Source organism: Amphiura filiformis, chromosome 13 (genome assembly GCF_039555335.1).
Source record: "Amphiura filiformis chromosome 13, Afil_fr2py, whole genome shotgun sequence".
NCBI classification, from domain to species: Eukaryota; Metazoa; Echinodermata; class Ophiuroidea; order Amphilepidida; family Amphiuridae; genus Amphiura; species Amphiura filiformis.
This window is the reverse complement of record NC_092640.1, coordinates 5,042,338-5,056,647: the sequence shown is the minus strand read 5'-3', so window position 1 is coordinate 5,056,647 and position 14,310 is coordinate 5,042,338. Positions and strand designations below refer to the sequence as shown.

At 41.6% G+C, this 14,310-nt stretch overlaps 1 protein-coding gene across 1 annotated transcript; it reads right to left on the bottom strand.

Moving 5' to 3' along the window:
• Positions 1–1,387: 1,387 nt before the first annotated feature.
• On the bottom strand, positions 1,388–13,108 carry LOC140167916 (dnaJ homolog subfamily C member 22-like). Its single transcript, XM_072191207.1, has 4 exons — positions 12,975–13,108; positions 8,073–8,698; positions 6,826–7,067; positions 1,388–1,832 (listed from the first exon to the last, which is right to left on the bottom strand). The coding sequence occupies exons 2-4, from the start codon at positions 8,674–8,676 to the stop codon at positions 1,623–1,625; spliced, it is 1,056 nt and encodes a 351-aa protein (XP_072047308.1). The 5' UTR covers positions 8,677–8,698; positions 12,975–13,108; the 3' UTR covers positions 1,388–1,622.
• Positions 13,109–14,310: the final 1,202 nt, after the last annotated feature.

Below are 14,310 nucleotides of genomic sequence, written 5' to 3'. Positions count from 1 at the left end.
AGCTAAAAATTTAGGACATGTTACAAAACTATATTTTCTAGAATTTCAGAGAATACTTTAAATATTGGCGGTTATTGTTTACACAGTGGCGTCAACTAGGCAATGGCCTATACTTCTAACATACACTATTTGTAGAGGTCACGCGTCAATGGTGGCGTACTGAGTATTGTGTATAGGAAAGCGGACAGTAACTACAGTATGTATGGCCTACTACTAATATATAAAGTAAATACGAACTGGTTTGCAGTTTGCTGAAGGTCGAATTCCGCAGGCCACACCGCGCAAGTTATACAAATTAGCTCCCGGCGATACACTGCAGATCACAGAACTGTGTGCATGGTTTACCACCACTCTGCCTAGCTATATAGTTATGTACAATACTGTATGAGTTTCTTATGAGTGCATGTCCATCTTAATAATAAGTCGGTTCGTACTTTTCATAAACTACTTTTTGAATCATAACTTTTGTGACCGAGGATATCTTGCAACTACGTGACGCTCGTCTGGCAAATTCTTAATGAATAAATTCGCTTCACGTAATGAGTAAGTCGTACTTGATTGGTCAGTTTTACCTCCGAGTAATGAAAAACTCTAACATGATTGGTCAATTTGGCTCCACGGAGCAAAAAGTCAGCTACTGGCGTAGCAGCTCCACGTTGTGGCGGTTGCGCCTACCATATCAGTATCCCATATGATATTTCTATTGCAAGAAAATTTTATTTGTTGTCAGGAAAATCACAGGTTTTATCTTAAATACACTAACTGGAAATTAAATACACTAATTAGTGAGGACCGGTATTTTGCTGTGGATATGTTTAACTGCAATTTCAGCGGTAAAAATTTGAAATCCTGGGTAAAAAAATTGTGATCATATTCAACTCTTTGAGAACATAATTATATAAAGGAATGCATGTAATATCAAGGTGCAATACAATGTACATTATTGACACACTATCACTCTCTTTATCTACTTCAATAATAGAATATCGATTTCAATCGAATTGAATACTTTGCTCCATTTTGAGTTTGTAGTTGACTACTAAGCGACCTAAGCGATCGATTGCTAGCCAATCAGATAGAACTCCTTTTCTTGCGTTCGGTGAAATACCACTCGCCCGTCGCTCACCAACAGAGTATTAAATTTATATTTATCGTATAGGGCGTCGACACTGTGCGACGGCCATCAAGGTTGTGCATACAACATTACCGGTATAAGTGGATCGAGTCCACTTGTAAACGCGTTCTCACTATGCTGTTTGACACCTCAATGAGGTGGTCTCAATGCTACATCCTGGATGTAGGATCGAAACCACTTATTTCGCATTCTCACTATGCTTGGAAGTGGACTCGATGTAGGATCGAGTCCACGTCCTGGTATCAAACAGGCATAGTGAGAACGCGCCCCAATGCACAAGTCCCATAGGGTGGAGTGCATTAGACGCATTGATCAACATCTGAGTACAAATGCATTCTTTTGTACAATTTCTCTACCCGCATCCACCTGTAAGAATAATGAATGCATCTGAAAGCACTGTGTACTACACAGAGTGCTAACACCTGTGCTAACGTTTGATCTGATTGGTTCTCACTATCTAGGAGTGTATGAATTTGAAATATAGTCATTAGTCTCTTCTGCTCTGCTCATTTTTCCTCGACCTCCTCGCTTTAATCTTAGATAAGGTCTCGTACGCTTTTTGGATTTTCATGAAAGTTTCAGCTGCCCCTTCCTCTGTGTCTTTGTTCCTGTGTTTATCAGGGTGCCACACTCTGACTAGTTTGCGGTACGTCTTAGTAATCTCCTCACTTGATGCATTTGGATCAACCCCTAACACCTGCAAAGTACAAAAAAAAACAATACATGGAAGCGCTATAATTTATGATTTATGAGGCAAAAACCTGCAAGCCTCCACAAACTTTACAGGAATATGTGGATCATGTTTCTTTACCGGAAGTAAGTTGTCCAAAATTGCCATCTTTGCATATCTTGGGCAATCCTGTAGCATACATTGCACTGGACGGATATTGCACATGTGTCCTATACGCTCTGCTGACCCTGTGCGTGGGTCAGGAGGGTGCCTGTTCATAGGGGTAATGTCGGGAACTATGTCACGCTATTGTTCGACCTAGGCTACATCATTTTTAACGCATAAGTGTTCGTCAATACAGCTTTAGTCTTCTCCACCTTCGCAACACGGTACGTGGAGTAACTGGAATCACACTGACTGCGGAGGAGAATACTAGCTGGTCAGACAGTTTAATTCTATCAAGCATATAATACCTGAACAATCACCGTCATTTGATCGATTTACTACAGAATATATTATATATACTCAAAATATAATTAAAAAATTGTAAACCTGTTCACTTATATATTTGTGTACTTAAGTATATCGACACGTGAATAACATCATGCAGAAACAAAATGGCCGCTAATCCGCCTATTGTCTAGACCAGGCTTCCTCAAATAGATTTGTTGAAGCGCCACATAAAATAAAAGAAAACTGCAAAGCGCCACTCAACTTGGCTGCTGAAAGTCGCCGAGGGAGTCAGAGGAGATGTCCCCCTTTGAAGCTATCGATTTTTTGGAATTTGAGGTGCATATTGCGCCATTTGGTGCAACATTTTGTACTATTTTAGCCTGTCTTTACAAGGATATAACATGGGAATCGCATTGTTTAATGTTGAAATATAGAATATTGGAGATATTCCTGCAAAGTTTGATCAAAGTGTTTGATTTTTGATTTTTTTTATATATATATTTTTAATCTAAACGGCGCCGCGCGCCACTCGGGAAGCCACGGCGCGCCACATGTGGCGCGCGCGCCGCTATTTGCGGACCCCTGGTCTAGACCTAGGCTACATCTTGCGGTTTGGTTACGTCATTTCAGATGCCCATCCCGACTCTTGATCCCTGGCGTGGGTGCTATTACTGCGCGTATTGTGTTGTGGGAAGGAATTTCAGATGCCCATGCCGACTCTTGATCCCTGGCGTTGGTGCTATTACTGCGCGTATTGTGTTGTGGGAAGGAATTTCAGATGCCCATGCCGACTCTTGATCCCTGGCGTGGGTGCTATTACTGCGCGTTTTGTGTTGTGGGAAGGAATCTCTTGATCCCTGGCGTGGGTGCTATTACTGCGCGTATTGTGTTGTGGGAAGGAATCTCTTGATCCCTGGCGTGGGTGCTATTACTGCGCGTATTGTGTTGTGGGAAGGAATCTCTTGATCCCTGGCGTGGGTGCTATTACTGCGGCGTATTGTGTTGTGGGAAGGAATCTCTTGATCCCTGGCGTGGGTGCTATTACTGCGGCCATATTGTGTTGTGGGAAGGAATCTCTTGATCCCTGGCGTGGGTGCTATTACTGCTTGGCGATTGTGTTGTGGGAAGGAATCTCTTGATCCCTGGCGTGGGTGCTATTACTGCGCCAGCGTATTGTGTTGTGGGAAGGAATCTCTTGATCCCTGGCGTGGGTGCTATTACTGCAGCGTGTTGTGTTGTGGGAAGGAATCTCTTGATCCCTGGCGTGGGTGCTATTACTGCGTATTGTGTTGTGGGAAGGAATCTCTTGATCCCTGGCGTGGGTGCTATTACTGCGCGTATTGTGTTGTGGGAAGGAATCTCTTGATCCCTGGCGTGGGTGCTATTTACTGCGCAGTATTGTGTTGTGGGAAGGAATCTCTTGATCCCTGGCGTGGGTGCTATTACTGCGGCGTATTGTGTTGTGGGAAGGAATCTCTTGATCCCTGGCGTGGGTGCTATTCCTGCGGGTATTGTGTTGTGGGAAGGAATCTCTTGATCCCTGGCGTGGGTGCTATTACTGCGCGTGTTGTGTTGTGGGAAGGAATCTCTTGATCCCTGGCGTGGGTGCTATTACTGCGCGTATTGTGTTGTGGGAAGGAATCTCTTGATCCCTGGCGTGGGTGCTATTACTGCGCGTATTGTGTTGTGGGAAGGAATCTCTTGATCCCTGGCGTGGGTGCTATTACTGCGCGGATTGTGTTGTGGGAAGGAATCTCTTGATCCCTGGCGTGGGTGCTATTACTGCGCGTATTGTGTTGTGGGAAGGAATCTCTTGATCCCTGGCGTGGGTGCTATTACTGCGCGTATTGTGTTGTGGGAAGGAATCTCTTGATCCCTGGCGTGGGTGCTATTACTGCGCGTATTGTGTTGTGGGAAGGAATCTCTTGATCCCTGGCGTGGGTGCTATTACTGCGCAGATTGTGTTGTGGGAAGGAATCTCTTGATCCCTGGCGTGGGTGCTATTACTGCTTGGCGATTGTGTTGTGGGAAGGAATCTCTTGATCCCTGGCGTGGGTGCTATTACTGCGCGTATTGTGTTGTGGGAAGGAATCTCTTGATCCCTGGCGTGGGTGCTATTACTGCGCGTATTGTGTTGTGGGAAGGAATCTCTTGATCCCTGGCGTGGGTGCTATTACTGCGCGCAGTATTGTGTTGTGGGAAGGAATCTCTTGATCCCTGGCGTGGGTGCTATTACTGCGCAGATTGTGTTGTGGGAAGGAATCTCTTGATCCCTGGCGTGGGTGCTATTACTGCGGCGATTGTGTTGTGGGAAGGAATCTCTTGATCCCTGGCGTGGGTGCTATTACTGCGCCAGATTGTGTTGTGGGAAGGAATCTCTTGATCCCTGGCGTGGGTGCTATTACTGCGGCGTATTGTGTTGTGGGAAGGAATCTCTTGATCCTGGCGTGGGTGCTATTACTGCGCGTATTGTGTTGTGGGAAGGAATCTCTTGATCCCTGGCGTGGGTGCTATTACTGCGCGTATTGTGTTGTGGGAAGGAATCTCTTGATCCCTGGCGTGGGTGCTATTACTGCGCGGATTGGGTTGTGGGAAGGAATCTCTTGATCCCTGGCGTGGGTGCTATTACTGCAGCGTATTGTGTTGTGGGAAGGAATCTCTTGATCCCTGGCGTGGGTGCTATTACTGCTTGGCGTATTGTGTTGTGGGAAGGAATCTCTTGATCCCTGGCGTGGGTGCTATTACTGCTTGGCGTATTGTGTTGTGGGAAGGAATCTCTTGATCCCTGGCGTGGGTGCTATTACTGCAGCGTATTGTGTTGTGGGAAGGAATCTCTTGATCCCTGGCGTGGGTGCTATTACTACTTGGCGTATTGTGTTGTGGGAAGGAATCTCTTGATCCCTGGCGTGGGTGCTATTACTGCGCGTATTGTGTTGTGGGAAGGAATCTCTTGATCCCTGGCGTGGGTGCTATTACTGCGCGTATTGTGTTGTGGGAAGGAATCTCTGATCCCTGGCGTGGGTGCTATTACTGCGCGTATTGTGTTGTGGGAAGGAATCTCTTGATCCCTGGCGTGGGTGCTATTACTGCGCGTATTGTGTTGTGGGAAGGAATCTCTTGATCCCTGGCGTGGGTGCTATTACTGCGCGTCTTGTGTTGTGGGAAGGAATCTCTTGATCCCTGGCGTGGGTGCTATTACTGCGCGCGTATTGTGTTGTGGGAAGGAATCTCTTGATCCCTGGCGTGGGTGCTATTACTGCGGCGATTGTGTTGTGGGAAGGAATCTCTTGAGCCCTGGCGTGGGTGCTATTACTGCGCGTATTGTGTTGTGGGAAGGAATCTCTTGATCCCTGGCGTGGGTGCTATTACTGCGCGTATTGTGTTGTGGGAAGGAATCTCTTGATCCCTGGCGTGGGTGCTATTACTGCGCGTATTGTGTTGTGGGAAGGAATCTCTTGATCCCTGGCGTGGGTGCTATTACTGCGAGTATTGTGTTGTGGGAAGGAATCTCTTGATCCCTGGCGTGGGTGCTATTACTGCGCGTATTGTGTTGTGGGAAGGAATCTCTTGATCCCTGGCGTGGGTGCTATTACTGCGCGTATTGCGGTAGGGGAAGGAATCTCTTGATCCCTGGCGTGGGTGCTATTACTGCGGCGTATTGTGTTGTGGGAAGGAATCTCTTGATCCCTGGCGTGGGTGCTACTACTGCGCGTATTGTGTTGTGGGAAGGAATCTCTTGATCCCTGGCGTGGGTGCTATTACTGCGCGTATTGTGTTGTGGGAAGGAATCTCTTGATCCCTGGCGTGGGTGCTATTACTGCGGCGTATTGTGTTGTGGGAAGGAATCTCTTGATCCCTGGCGTGGGTGCTATTACTGCGGCGATTGTGTTGTGGGAAGGAATCTCTTGATCCCTGGCGTGGGTGCTATTACTGCGCGATTGTGTTGTGGGAAGGAATCTCTTGATCCCTGGCGTGGGTGCTATTACTGCTGGCGTATTGTGTTGTGGGAAGGAATCTCTTGATCCCTGGCGTGGGTGCTATTACTGCGCGTATTGTGTTGTGGGAAGGAATTTCGGTCAAACTGACTTTAAAATTGAGTAAAATAGTGAAAAATTAAGATGGGGAAAAAAGACACAATTATGTTGAATTGAGAGAAAAAAAGGAGTAATTCTATGAAAGCTTTTCTATAATCCATTCAGAACAATTTAATAAATGGGTCATTCTGTGACAGCTTATCTATAATCCGTTCAGAACAATTTAATAAATGGGTCATTCTGTGACAGCTTATCTATAATCCGTTCAGAATTTATGAAACATGTCATTTGGTGATATTAAAACAAAACAGGGTGTCATTCGATTAGAGAGTTGAAAAATGGGGGTCAATGTGGCCATACATCCTGGCATCACCCATTTTCAGTCCTCAGGGATGTTGTGAAGTATCAAAGAGAAGAAGACAACAACAAAAAAGTTATATGTCCTAAAGCTCATTCAACCCATTAGTGAGGCTTGGACAGCTCATTTTGTCTTGTATCAATAGTAAAAATAAACTCAAATACAGCAAATTTACCTGGTATGCATTTTCTTCTCCTTCTGGATCCATCGCCTTAACAAAGTCATTCCAAACGTTCTGCCAACCTCTGACCTTAGCATCCTCATAAATATTACGCAAGGTTTCCTTGAAGTCCTTCCAAACCCGAGAATTGAAAAAGTTGTCAATGGAATCTCTTAGCTTGATGGTCTCGCCATCCTCGGTAGTGACTGATGCATTGAAATATAGGAATGAACACCACATGGTGATTATGAGAGAACCTGGGGAGGAAAGGAAGGAAAGAAAGAAGGAAGAAATGAAATTAGCTTTTGTATATTTTATCTGCAATCTTCAACAACTCTTTATAAGATCTAAATAAAGTTTGTCAAAACCAAGCGAAACAAAATTATTGTTTTTGCTGATAGATTCATCAGTGAACCACTAACTCTCTCATCTCTGAGCTTGATAGCAACAAACAAACAACACCAGCTTTCAGAAAGTCATTGTTTTCCACCTGTAGTTTAATGATGAAATTGTCAGCAAAAACCAGTGGTGGCACCAAGGGGAGGCATGAGGGGGCAAATGTCCTTCAGTCAGAGGTCTTGCCCATCCCCAAATAAACTCAAATATTTCCACTTACCTCCACTTTTTGCTGACATTTTATGCTTTGTGCCCCCTTAATGCACCCCCCCCCCTTGAAACAATTTCTAGTGCACCCAGCATTTGATTTACTTTGAAAAATTTGCATAGCAAACGCATCTTTGTGTTCATATGCATGGCATGCACTTATCATCAAACATGTGCTGCTATTGTTCCATTGCCTCATGGAAATGTACCTTAACTGAACACATGTTTTTTTTGCTATCGGAAGGGAAAGAAGAAACGACAAAAGAGAGAAGATGAAGAAAGAAGTCACTTGGTACCCCGGATTTGAACCTCCAACCCCTCGCATGCCGCGCAGAAGATCACCAACCTGTAGCCACAGAGGTTATGCTGCCCCGGGCAGCGATTCCCTATGACTTCGGCTGATTGCGTCATCAAGTCACGTGGGATGCATGCACACAGTGGTTTTAATAGCGAGATTTAGTGAAATTTGGTTTAGTTAGGGTTAATACCATTTATGAATAAAACTTTATAAATACCGATAAAATGATGGGATCAAGTTGCTTCATCTAGAATAAAATTTGTAACATTATGATTGTGGTACATAGTATGTACAACAAAAAAATGTTTTGATTTTAAAATATTGGGATTGGGACTGTTCTTAAAACAATTGAATAACATACCTGCAAAAGCTAATATAAACACTCTTGTACAAAATCCTCTCTGTTTGTCTGGTGTGCGACGAAAATCTCTATTCCTCTGTGCCATAATGGTACTTAGTAAACTCATATAAGTTAACATATTTGGATCACTTAAGAATAACAGTAAAAGAGGGTACGACCCCTTAAGGCATGAGGTCAATGACACCTGTTCTCTACCTATGTTACCGACAAGGTGAACACCAACAGCGACGGCAAATGGTACAATAATTGCACGCACATAGAAGTGATCACTGTGAAATTCTTCTGATATTGTTAATGTCGCTAGTAACCCGAAAAACCATCCTACTGCAAGTTGACCAGCGAATCGAGTTATATTAAAATAAGGTTTTTGTCGAGTTCTCAATAGAGATGTGTAATATTCTATAAAAGCCTGGCCTTCGTTTGCAGATTCCACGTAGGAAGGGATTCGCCATAGATCGCGAAACCAGCCAAGTCCAAAGACGCCCCCAAATGTGCACCACCATACGAAAGCATGTCGATCTCGGCAGAGATAGAAATGATGGAGTCCAATCCAACCGCCTATTAGCCAGAGTAGATAGGTGATGCATAAACTTTTGCTGCCCATGATGACTGCTGTCTAGTAGCCTCTGGAATGAAACACAAATTTATGCTTTAAGGAGGTACTACACCCCTGCCCAATTTTGCATTTTTCTCAAAATTATAGCGCATTGGGGACAAGTAAGATATGTATATTAAAGGGGCAAGGACTACAACTACTGCACTGGAAATTTATTTCAGCACAGACAACAGTTGTGGAGTTAGTCAAAAATGAGGGAAAACCAATATTTGATCAATAAATCAATAACTACTTGCTTTGAGTTGCTGAATTTTCAGTACAGCAGTTGTAGTCCTTGCCCCTATAATATACATATCTTACTTGTCACCAATGTGCTATTTTTGAGAAAAATGCAAAAATAGGCAAAAAAATTGGCCAGGGGTGTAGTACCCCCCTTAAGTAAGATGTACACAAGACTAAATTCGAGGAGCATGTGTGGCCGAATGGATAAGGTGCTCAACTCATAATCCACATGTTGCGAGTTCAAACCCCACTTGTGTCAATGTGTTGTTTCCCTGGGCAATGCACTTTACCATCATTCCCTACTTTTGGTTGGGGTTGGGTTGGATATTTGTATACATTGTAGTTGCTTGTTTCAATCAATGAAAGTTAAACCAATCAGAAACACAGCCGATCACAATGAGCAATCGCATCATAAAATAATTTGCTAAAATAATTGCATTTCAATCAAATTTTGGACTGTTCAAAATAGGTAGTCTACTAGTCTTTACTCTAAAGATACAGTTGACTCATCAAAATAACTTTCATCCAAATTTCAACATTAACAGAAAAACTAATATCTGTTGCAAAAAATGTCAACTCTGTCCAAAAAATAATAACAACATACCACACTCTAGCATCAAATGCGTACCTATTGTGTGCAAATTCGAAGCTAGAGTTCTTGAATAACTTATGATCCCTGGCTGTTCCAATAATTGAAACCTAAATACGGCTCAGACCGGGAGTTTCAAGAAGTGCTGTGTATGCCATGGTTCAGTGTCCAGTCACATACATACTTAGCCAATGGAACAAAAAAATCTTTGCTCAACAAATTGCAAATTACACATTCATATATTCACTTGGCCAGCCGAGGAGAGTGGAGGGAGCAATTTTGACCTGCCTGGAGTGGGGGGGGCATTTTTTGGTCGAGAGGGGAGGAGGAAGCAATTTTAGCATGTCATTGGAATCACATGAATCACGATACGTACAGTGTGAATGCACGCTAAACTGCAGCGACACATACACAGCACTTCTTGGAACTCCCGGTTGGAAGCATGAGTTTCAACTGGAACTGCGAAAAAGCTTACTTTGAGTTTGGCAAATCATTGACATTTTGTCTCTGCAATCCTTTTACTATTAGAAGACATAATTATCATGGTATTGATACATCAACAACATTACAGTCGACTACGATCATGATAAACATGTATGCAGACATAGGGTACTGCTGACTGACATGAGGGGCTGTGCAATAATTATGAGCCCCCTCTGGGTGGGGGGGGGGGGGTAAATTTCAGAACGGCCGCCCTTTTACACGTGCCAAACCGCCCCTTTACCCATGCCAAATTTGTTTAGATCCCAATTTGCAAACCTCAAATGGTCTAGAGATATATGTTGCGAGTGCAGCGAGCAAGAAAATGAAACTCATTTAAATATTATTTTAAAAACTCATTTCAGTACTTTTTCTACAGTGTAACTGTGTAGGTATGAAAGGTGAATTCAAATTTGCCATCAAACTGCATCAAATTAAAGCCCTTGAGTAAAGAAAGCTAAAACTGAAAACCGTTTTGTCATAGCACTTTCTTCTTCTTCTTCCTTATAAGTGCCTCCCTCATATGTATGAGTATTATCGCACTGCGTACAGACAAGCTGTACCTATTTTTTTACTCTGGAACCTAGAGCAGATGAGTCTATTTTTGAAGTACAGTCAACAGTACCGGGATGATCCCCTGCTCTTTTCGAATAGCCTGTGACAGTCTTTAATGTGCACACTGCATTAATGTCTGACATGTACCGTAGCAAAGTTACATTTTGTCAAAGATTGACTTTCATCAAAAATATTCAGCCAACATTACATTTGATGCTTCAATTTAAAACAAAAACAAAAACAGCATAGTCTCATGATAGTGCAGATTTTCTATGTGGAACTGCTATGGTCATGTGTCTTATAGTGGGATCCCAAAATACCTGGTGGCGTTACATTTTTCTGTCCTCTTTCTAATTTAACTTGTTGTCACAGAGCTATTTTTGGTCCAATTGCATCAAGTTTGGGCTCATTATACAGCCTGATTATTCTAATTTTCAAATATGTTTCTCAATTTGGAATGCTAATTTGTTTAATTAGTGAAAAATACCAAAATGTTAACGAAGATAAACCTGGTGGATAAGCGGTAGTGGATAAGCGGTAGTGGAGACATGGCATCTTTTTGAATTTTAAATTATATCATTGCCAAATTGTGTGCTATACATGCAAATCACACATCAAATGAAAGCTTGATCATTCATTATTCATATTCAGCTATTAATTTACCTAATCATGTTTACAAGTATTCACTGAGAACCGCAAGTCACAAGAACCTCAATTTTTTCCTATTCACTTACACACAAATGCCAAGATTTTCAGTCACAACATGCGTTTTGGCTTTCAATTGTTGTATTAGATCTTGAGAATTATACGCCCTACGATTGGAAAAGTATACATTTTTGGAAAGCTTTTTTTACCCCAGGAATCCGAAAATGCAGTTAAAATAAATGTAGGATACCCTCTAAAGAAAATATTTTCAAGAATGTAATCTGACATTTGTTGCGTGAAGTTATGTATATTTTCACACCCTGTATCACCACTTTGGTCAATCATAACATAGCAAAAGTATACATTTTATTTAAGCTCATAGTGTTGCCTGCCACAAAATTAGATTACATTTGAAGTATTCCATATCAGTAGCAAATGCAATAAATTATACATTTACTAGTAAAAATTTTTTTTTTTTCATGACATCACCCTGTATATTTTCTTACACACCCTGTATACCAACATTAATTTTTGCTAGTTGCATTCCTTGGAATGTATAGTTTTAGACATGTTACAATTTAAGTGAAAAGGAGGACAAATGATCAAAATCAGTGTTTGTAACGCAAATGTGCCCCACCATATGACACATGACCCTATAACAAATCCCTCTAAAATTCCATTTTATGTGCGATTATCTCATCACTTGGGTCAAGTGAAGTAGGCCTATAGACAATATATTTCTGGATCTGGATATGGATATGGTTGAGTCGGCAGCTTCAACTAGTTAAAGTCGTATTATCGCCAACTTTGGTGGAATTACTTTAGGTCAGGTCGAATGTGCGTGCGAATATGTGAGTGTGTGCAAAAACAAACTTTGCGAGCTGCCTCCTGAAACTGCAGAGTTGGTGCTGTCGTGATGTCTTCCGTCGGCGTCCGGGTGTTCCAGTCAGTAGTAGTCGTGGGAAGTAGGAGTACTGACCTTTACAGATCATTTCTTTTAAATTTCTATGAGACTATGTAATTCATCGTAAATATGCATCAATTGTTTGGGCCCTGGTTTGAGCCAATTTGGCTGATTAGCAAATGTGTTTTAGGTTTGCCTCTCATACCTAAACTGTGTATAAAGCCTTTTGCTAGGCCTGGCCTAGTCAGAGCATTTTATTTAACCCCCCCCATGAATCGCTTAGGTATCCCAGGCAAGTCTTAGTTAACACATTTGCTAGTCAGCGAAATTCGCCTAGACCGGGGCCCAAACACAATGCATATTTACATAGAAATTTGAATTTTTTTCAAGAACAGGTCGGTGAAGGAAACCTACATAAATATGTTTTCTATATTTCACTTGACCCAAATATATGATTTTTTATGGTGATGAGCTAGTTAGCACATGGAATTTTAGAGGATTTTGATAGCAGTTCCATTAAAAAAGCTGCTATCGCCATGAGACTAAGATCTAGAAACACCCCTAAATGCTGTTTTGGGGAATTTTGCTAGCAGAATCTTTTTGATGAAAGTCAATCTTCGACAAGATGTACCGTAACTTTGTTACGGAAAGTGCTATGACAAAAATGTTTTCAGTTTTGGCTTTCTTTACTCAAGGGCTTTAATTTGATATGTAAAATGATGCAGTTTGATGGCAAATTTAAATTCACCTAGCATACCTAAATCGCTTGGCCCCCCCCAACCAAAAATAGTATAACGTAAATCTGTATTTTATTCGTTATTTTTTTTAAGCTTAACGACTTTTTTACGTCGTACTTTACAAGTTAAAATGCAATTTCTTACACAGTCTTACCTCAAAAACAGCTGTGGCAATCACTTTATATATTGCTTACTACAATGCATCACAAGGCCACCTGTTATAGGCGATTATTTTAAGGTGAAATAAACAAAAGAGCGGAACTCGACGTGTACTTGACCCAAACCTGATTCTGGTGATGGGAAATCCGCAAACCACTTCTGGTTACTCTATTCCTGATGGACTGCTCCATCATTTTATAGGGTGGAAAAATATAAATTCCAAAATAACATGCCACAATAAAACTTCTATAAAGCATGAAAGTATAAATTACTTTTTTCTTTGATATAAACTATGAAGTTTTATAAATTTTTATTATTCAAAACAATTTTGTTTTTAATGTGAACAGTAAAAGTGTAGAGTTTGTGGGGCAGCTTATAAGGTCACCCCTCAATTCTAGTGAATAAAACTACATTTGGTTGCTGGTGTAAACAACATGTACACTGATGTACCAAGTGGTTGTCGATTTTTGACCATGTAATGGAAATTGTACCCAACTTATGACATGCGACCCTACATTTGTTGCGTGAAGTTATGTATATTTTCACACCCTGTATCACCACTTTGGTCAATCATAACATAGCAAAAGTATACATTTTATTTAAGCTCATAGTGTTGCCTGCCACAAAATTAGATTACATTTGAAGTATTCCATATCAGTAGCAAATGCAATAAATTATACATTTACTAGTAAAAATTTTTTTTTCATGACATCACCCTGTATATTTTCTTACACACCCTGTATACCAACATTAATTTTTGCTAGTTGCATTCCTTGGAATGTATAGTTTTAGACATGTTACAATTTAAGTGAAAAGGAGGACAAATTATCAAAATCAGTGTTTGTAACGCAAATGTGCCCCACCATATGACACATGACCCTATAACAAATCCCTCTAAAATTCCATTTTATGTGCGATTATCTCATCACTTGGGTCAAGTGAAGTAGGCCTATAGACAATATATTTCTGGATCTGGATATGGATATGGTTGAGTCGGCAGCTTCAACTAGTTAAAGTCGTACTATCGCCAACTTTGGTGGAATTACTTTAGGTCAGGTCGAATGTGCGTGCGAATATGTGAGTGTGTGCAAAAACAAACTTTGCGAGCTGCCTCCTGAAACTGCAGAGTTGGTGCTGTCGTGATGTCTTCCGTCGGCGTCCGGGTGTTCCAGTCAGTAGTTGTGCGTGGGAAGTAGGAGTACTGACCTTTACAGATCATTTCTTTTAAATTTCTATGAGACTATGTAATTCATCGTAAATATGCATCAATTGTTTGGGCCCTGGTTTGAGCCACTTTGGCTGATTAGCAAATGTGTTTTAGGTTTGCCTCT

What these genes read in the sequence shown, in the direction of transcription:
- LOC140167916 (XM_072191207.1), bottom strand. Translation starts at nt 8,676, where the DNA reads ATGGGCAGCAAAAGTTTATGCATCACCTATCTACTCTGGCTAATAGGC. An exon ending in GTTTATATTAGCTTTTGCAG is followed by an intron (nt 7,068 to 8,072) that starts GTATGTTATTCA and finishes TTTCCTCCCCAG; the next exon opens with GTTCTCTCATAATCACCATG. An exon ending in GAGAAGAAAATGCATACCAG is followed by an intron (nt 1,833 to 6,825) that starts GTAAATTTGCTG and finishes TGTACTTTGCAG; the next exon opens with GTGTTAGGGGTTGATCCAAA.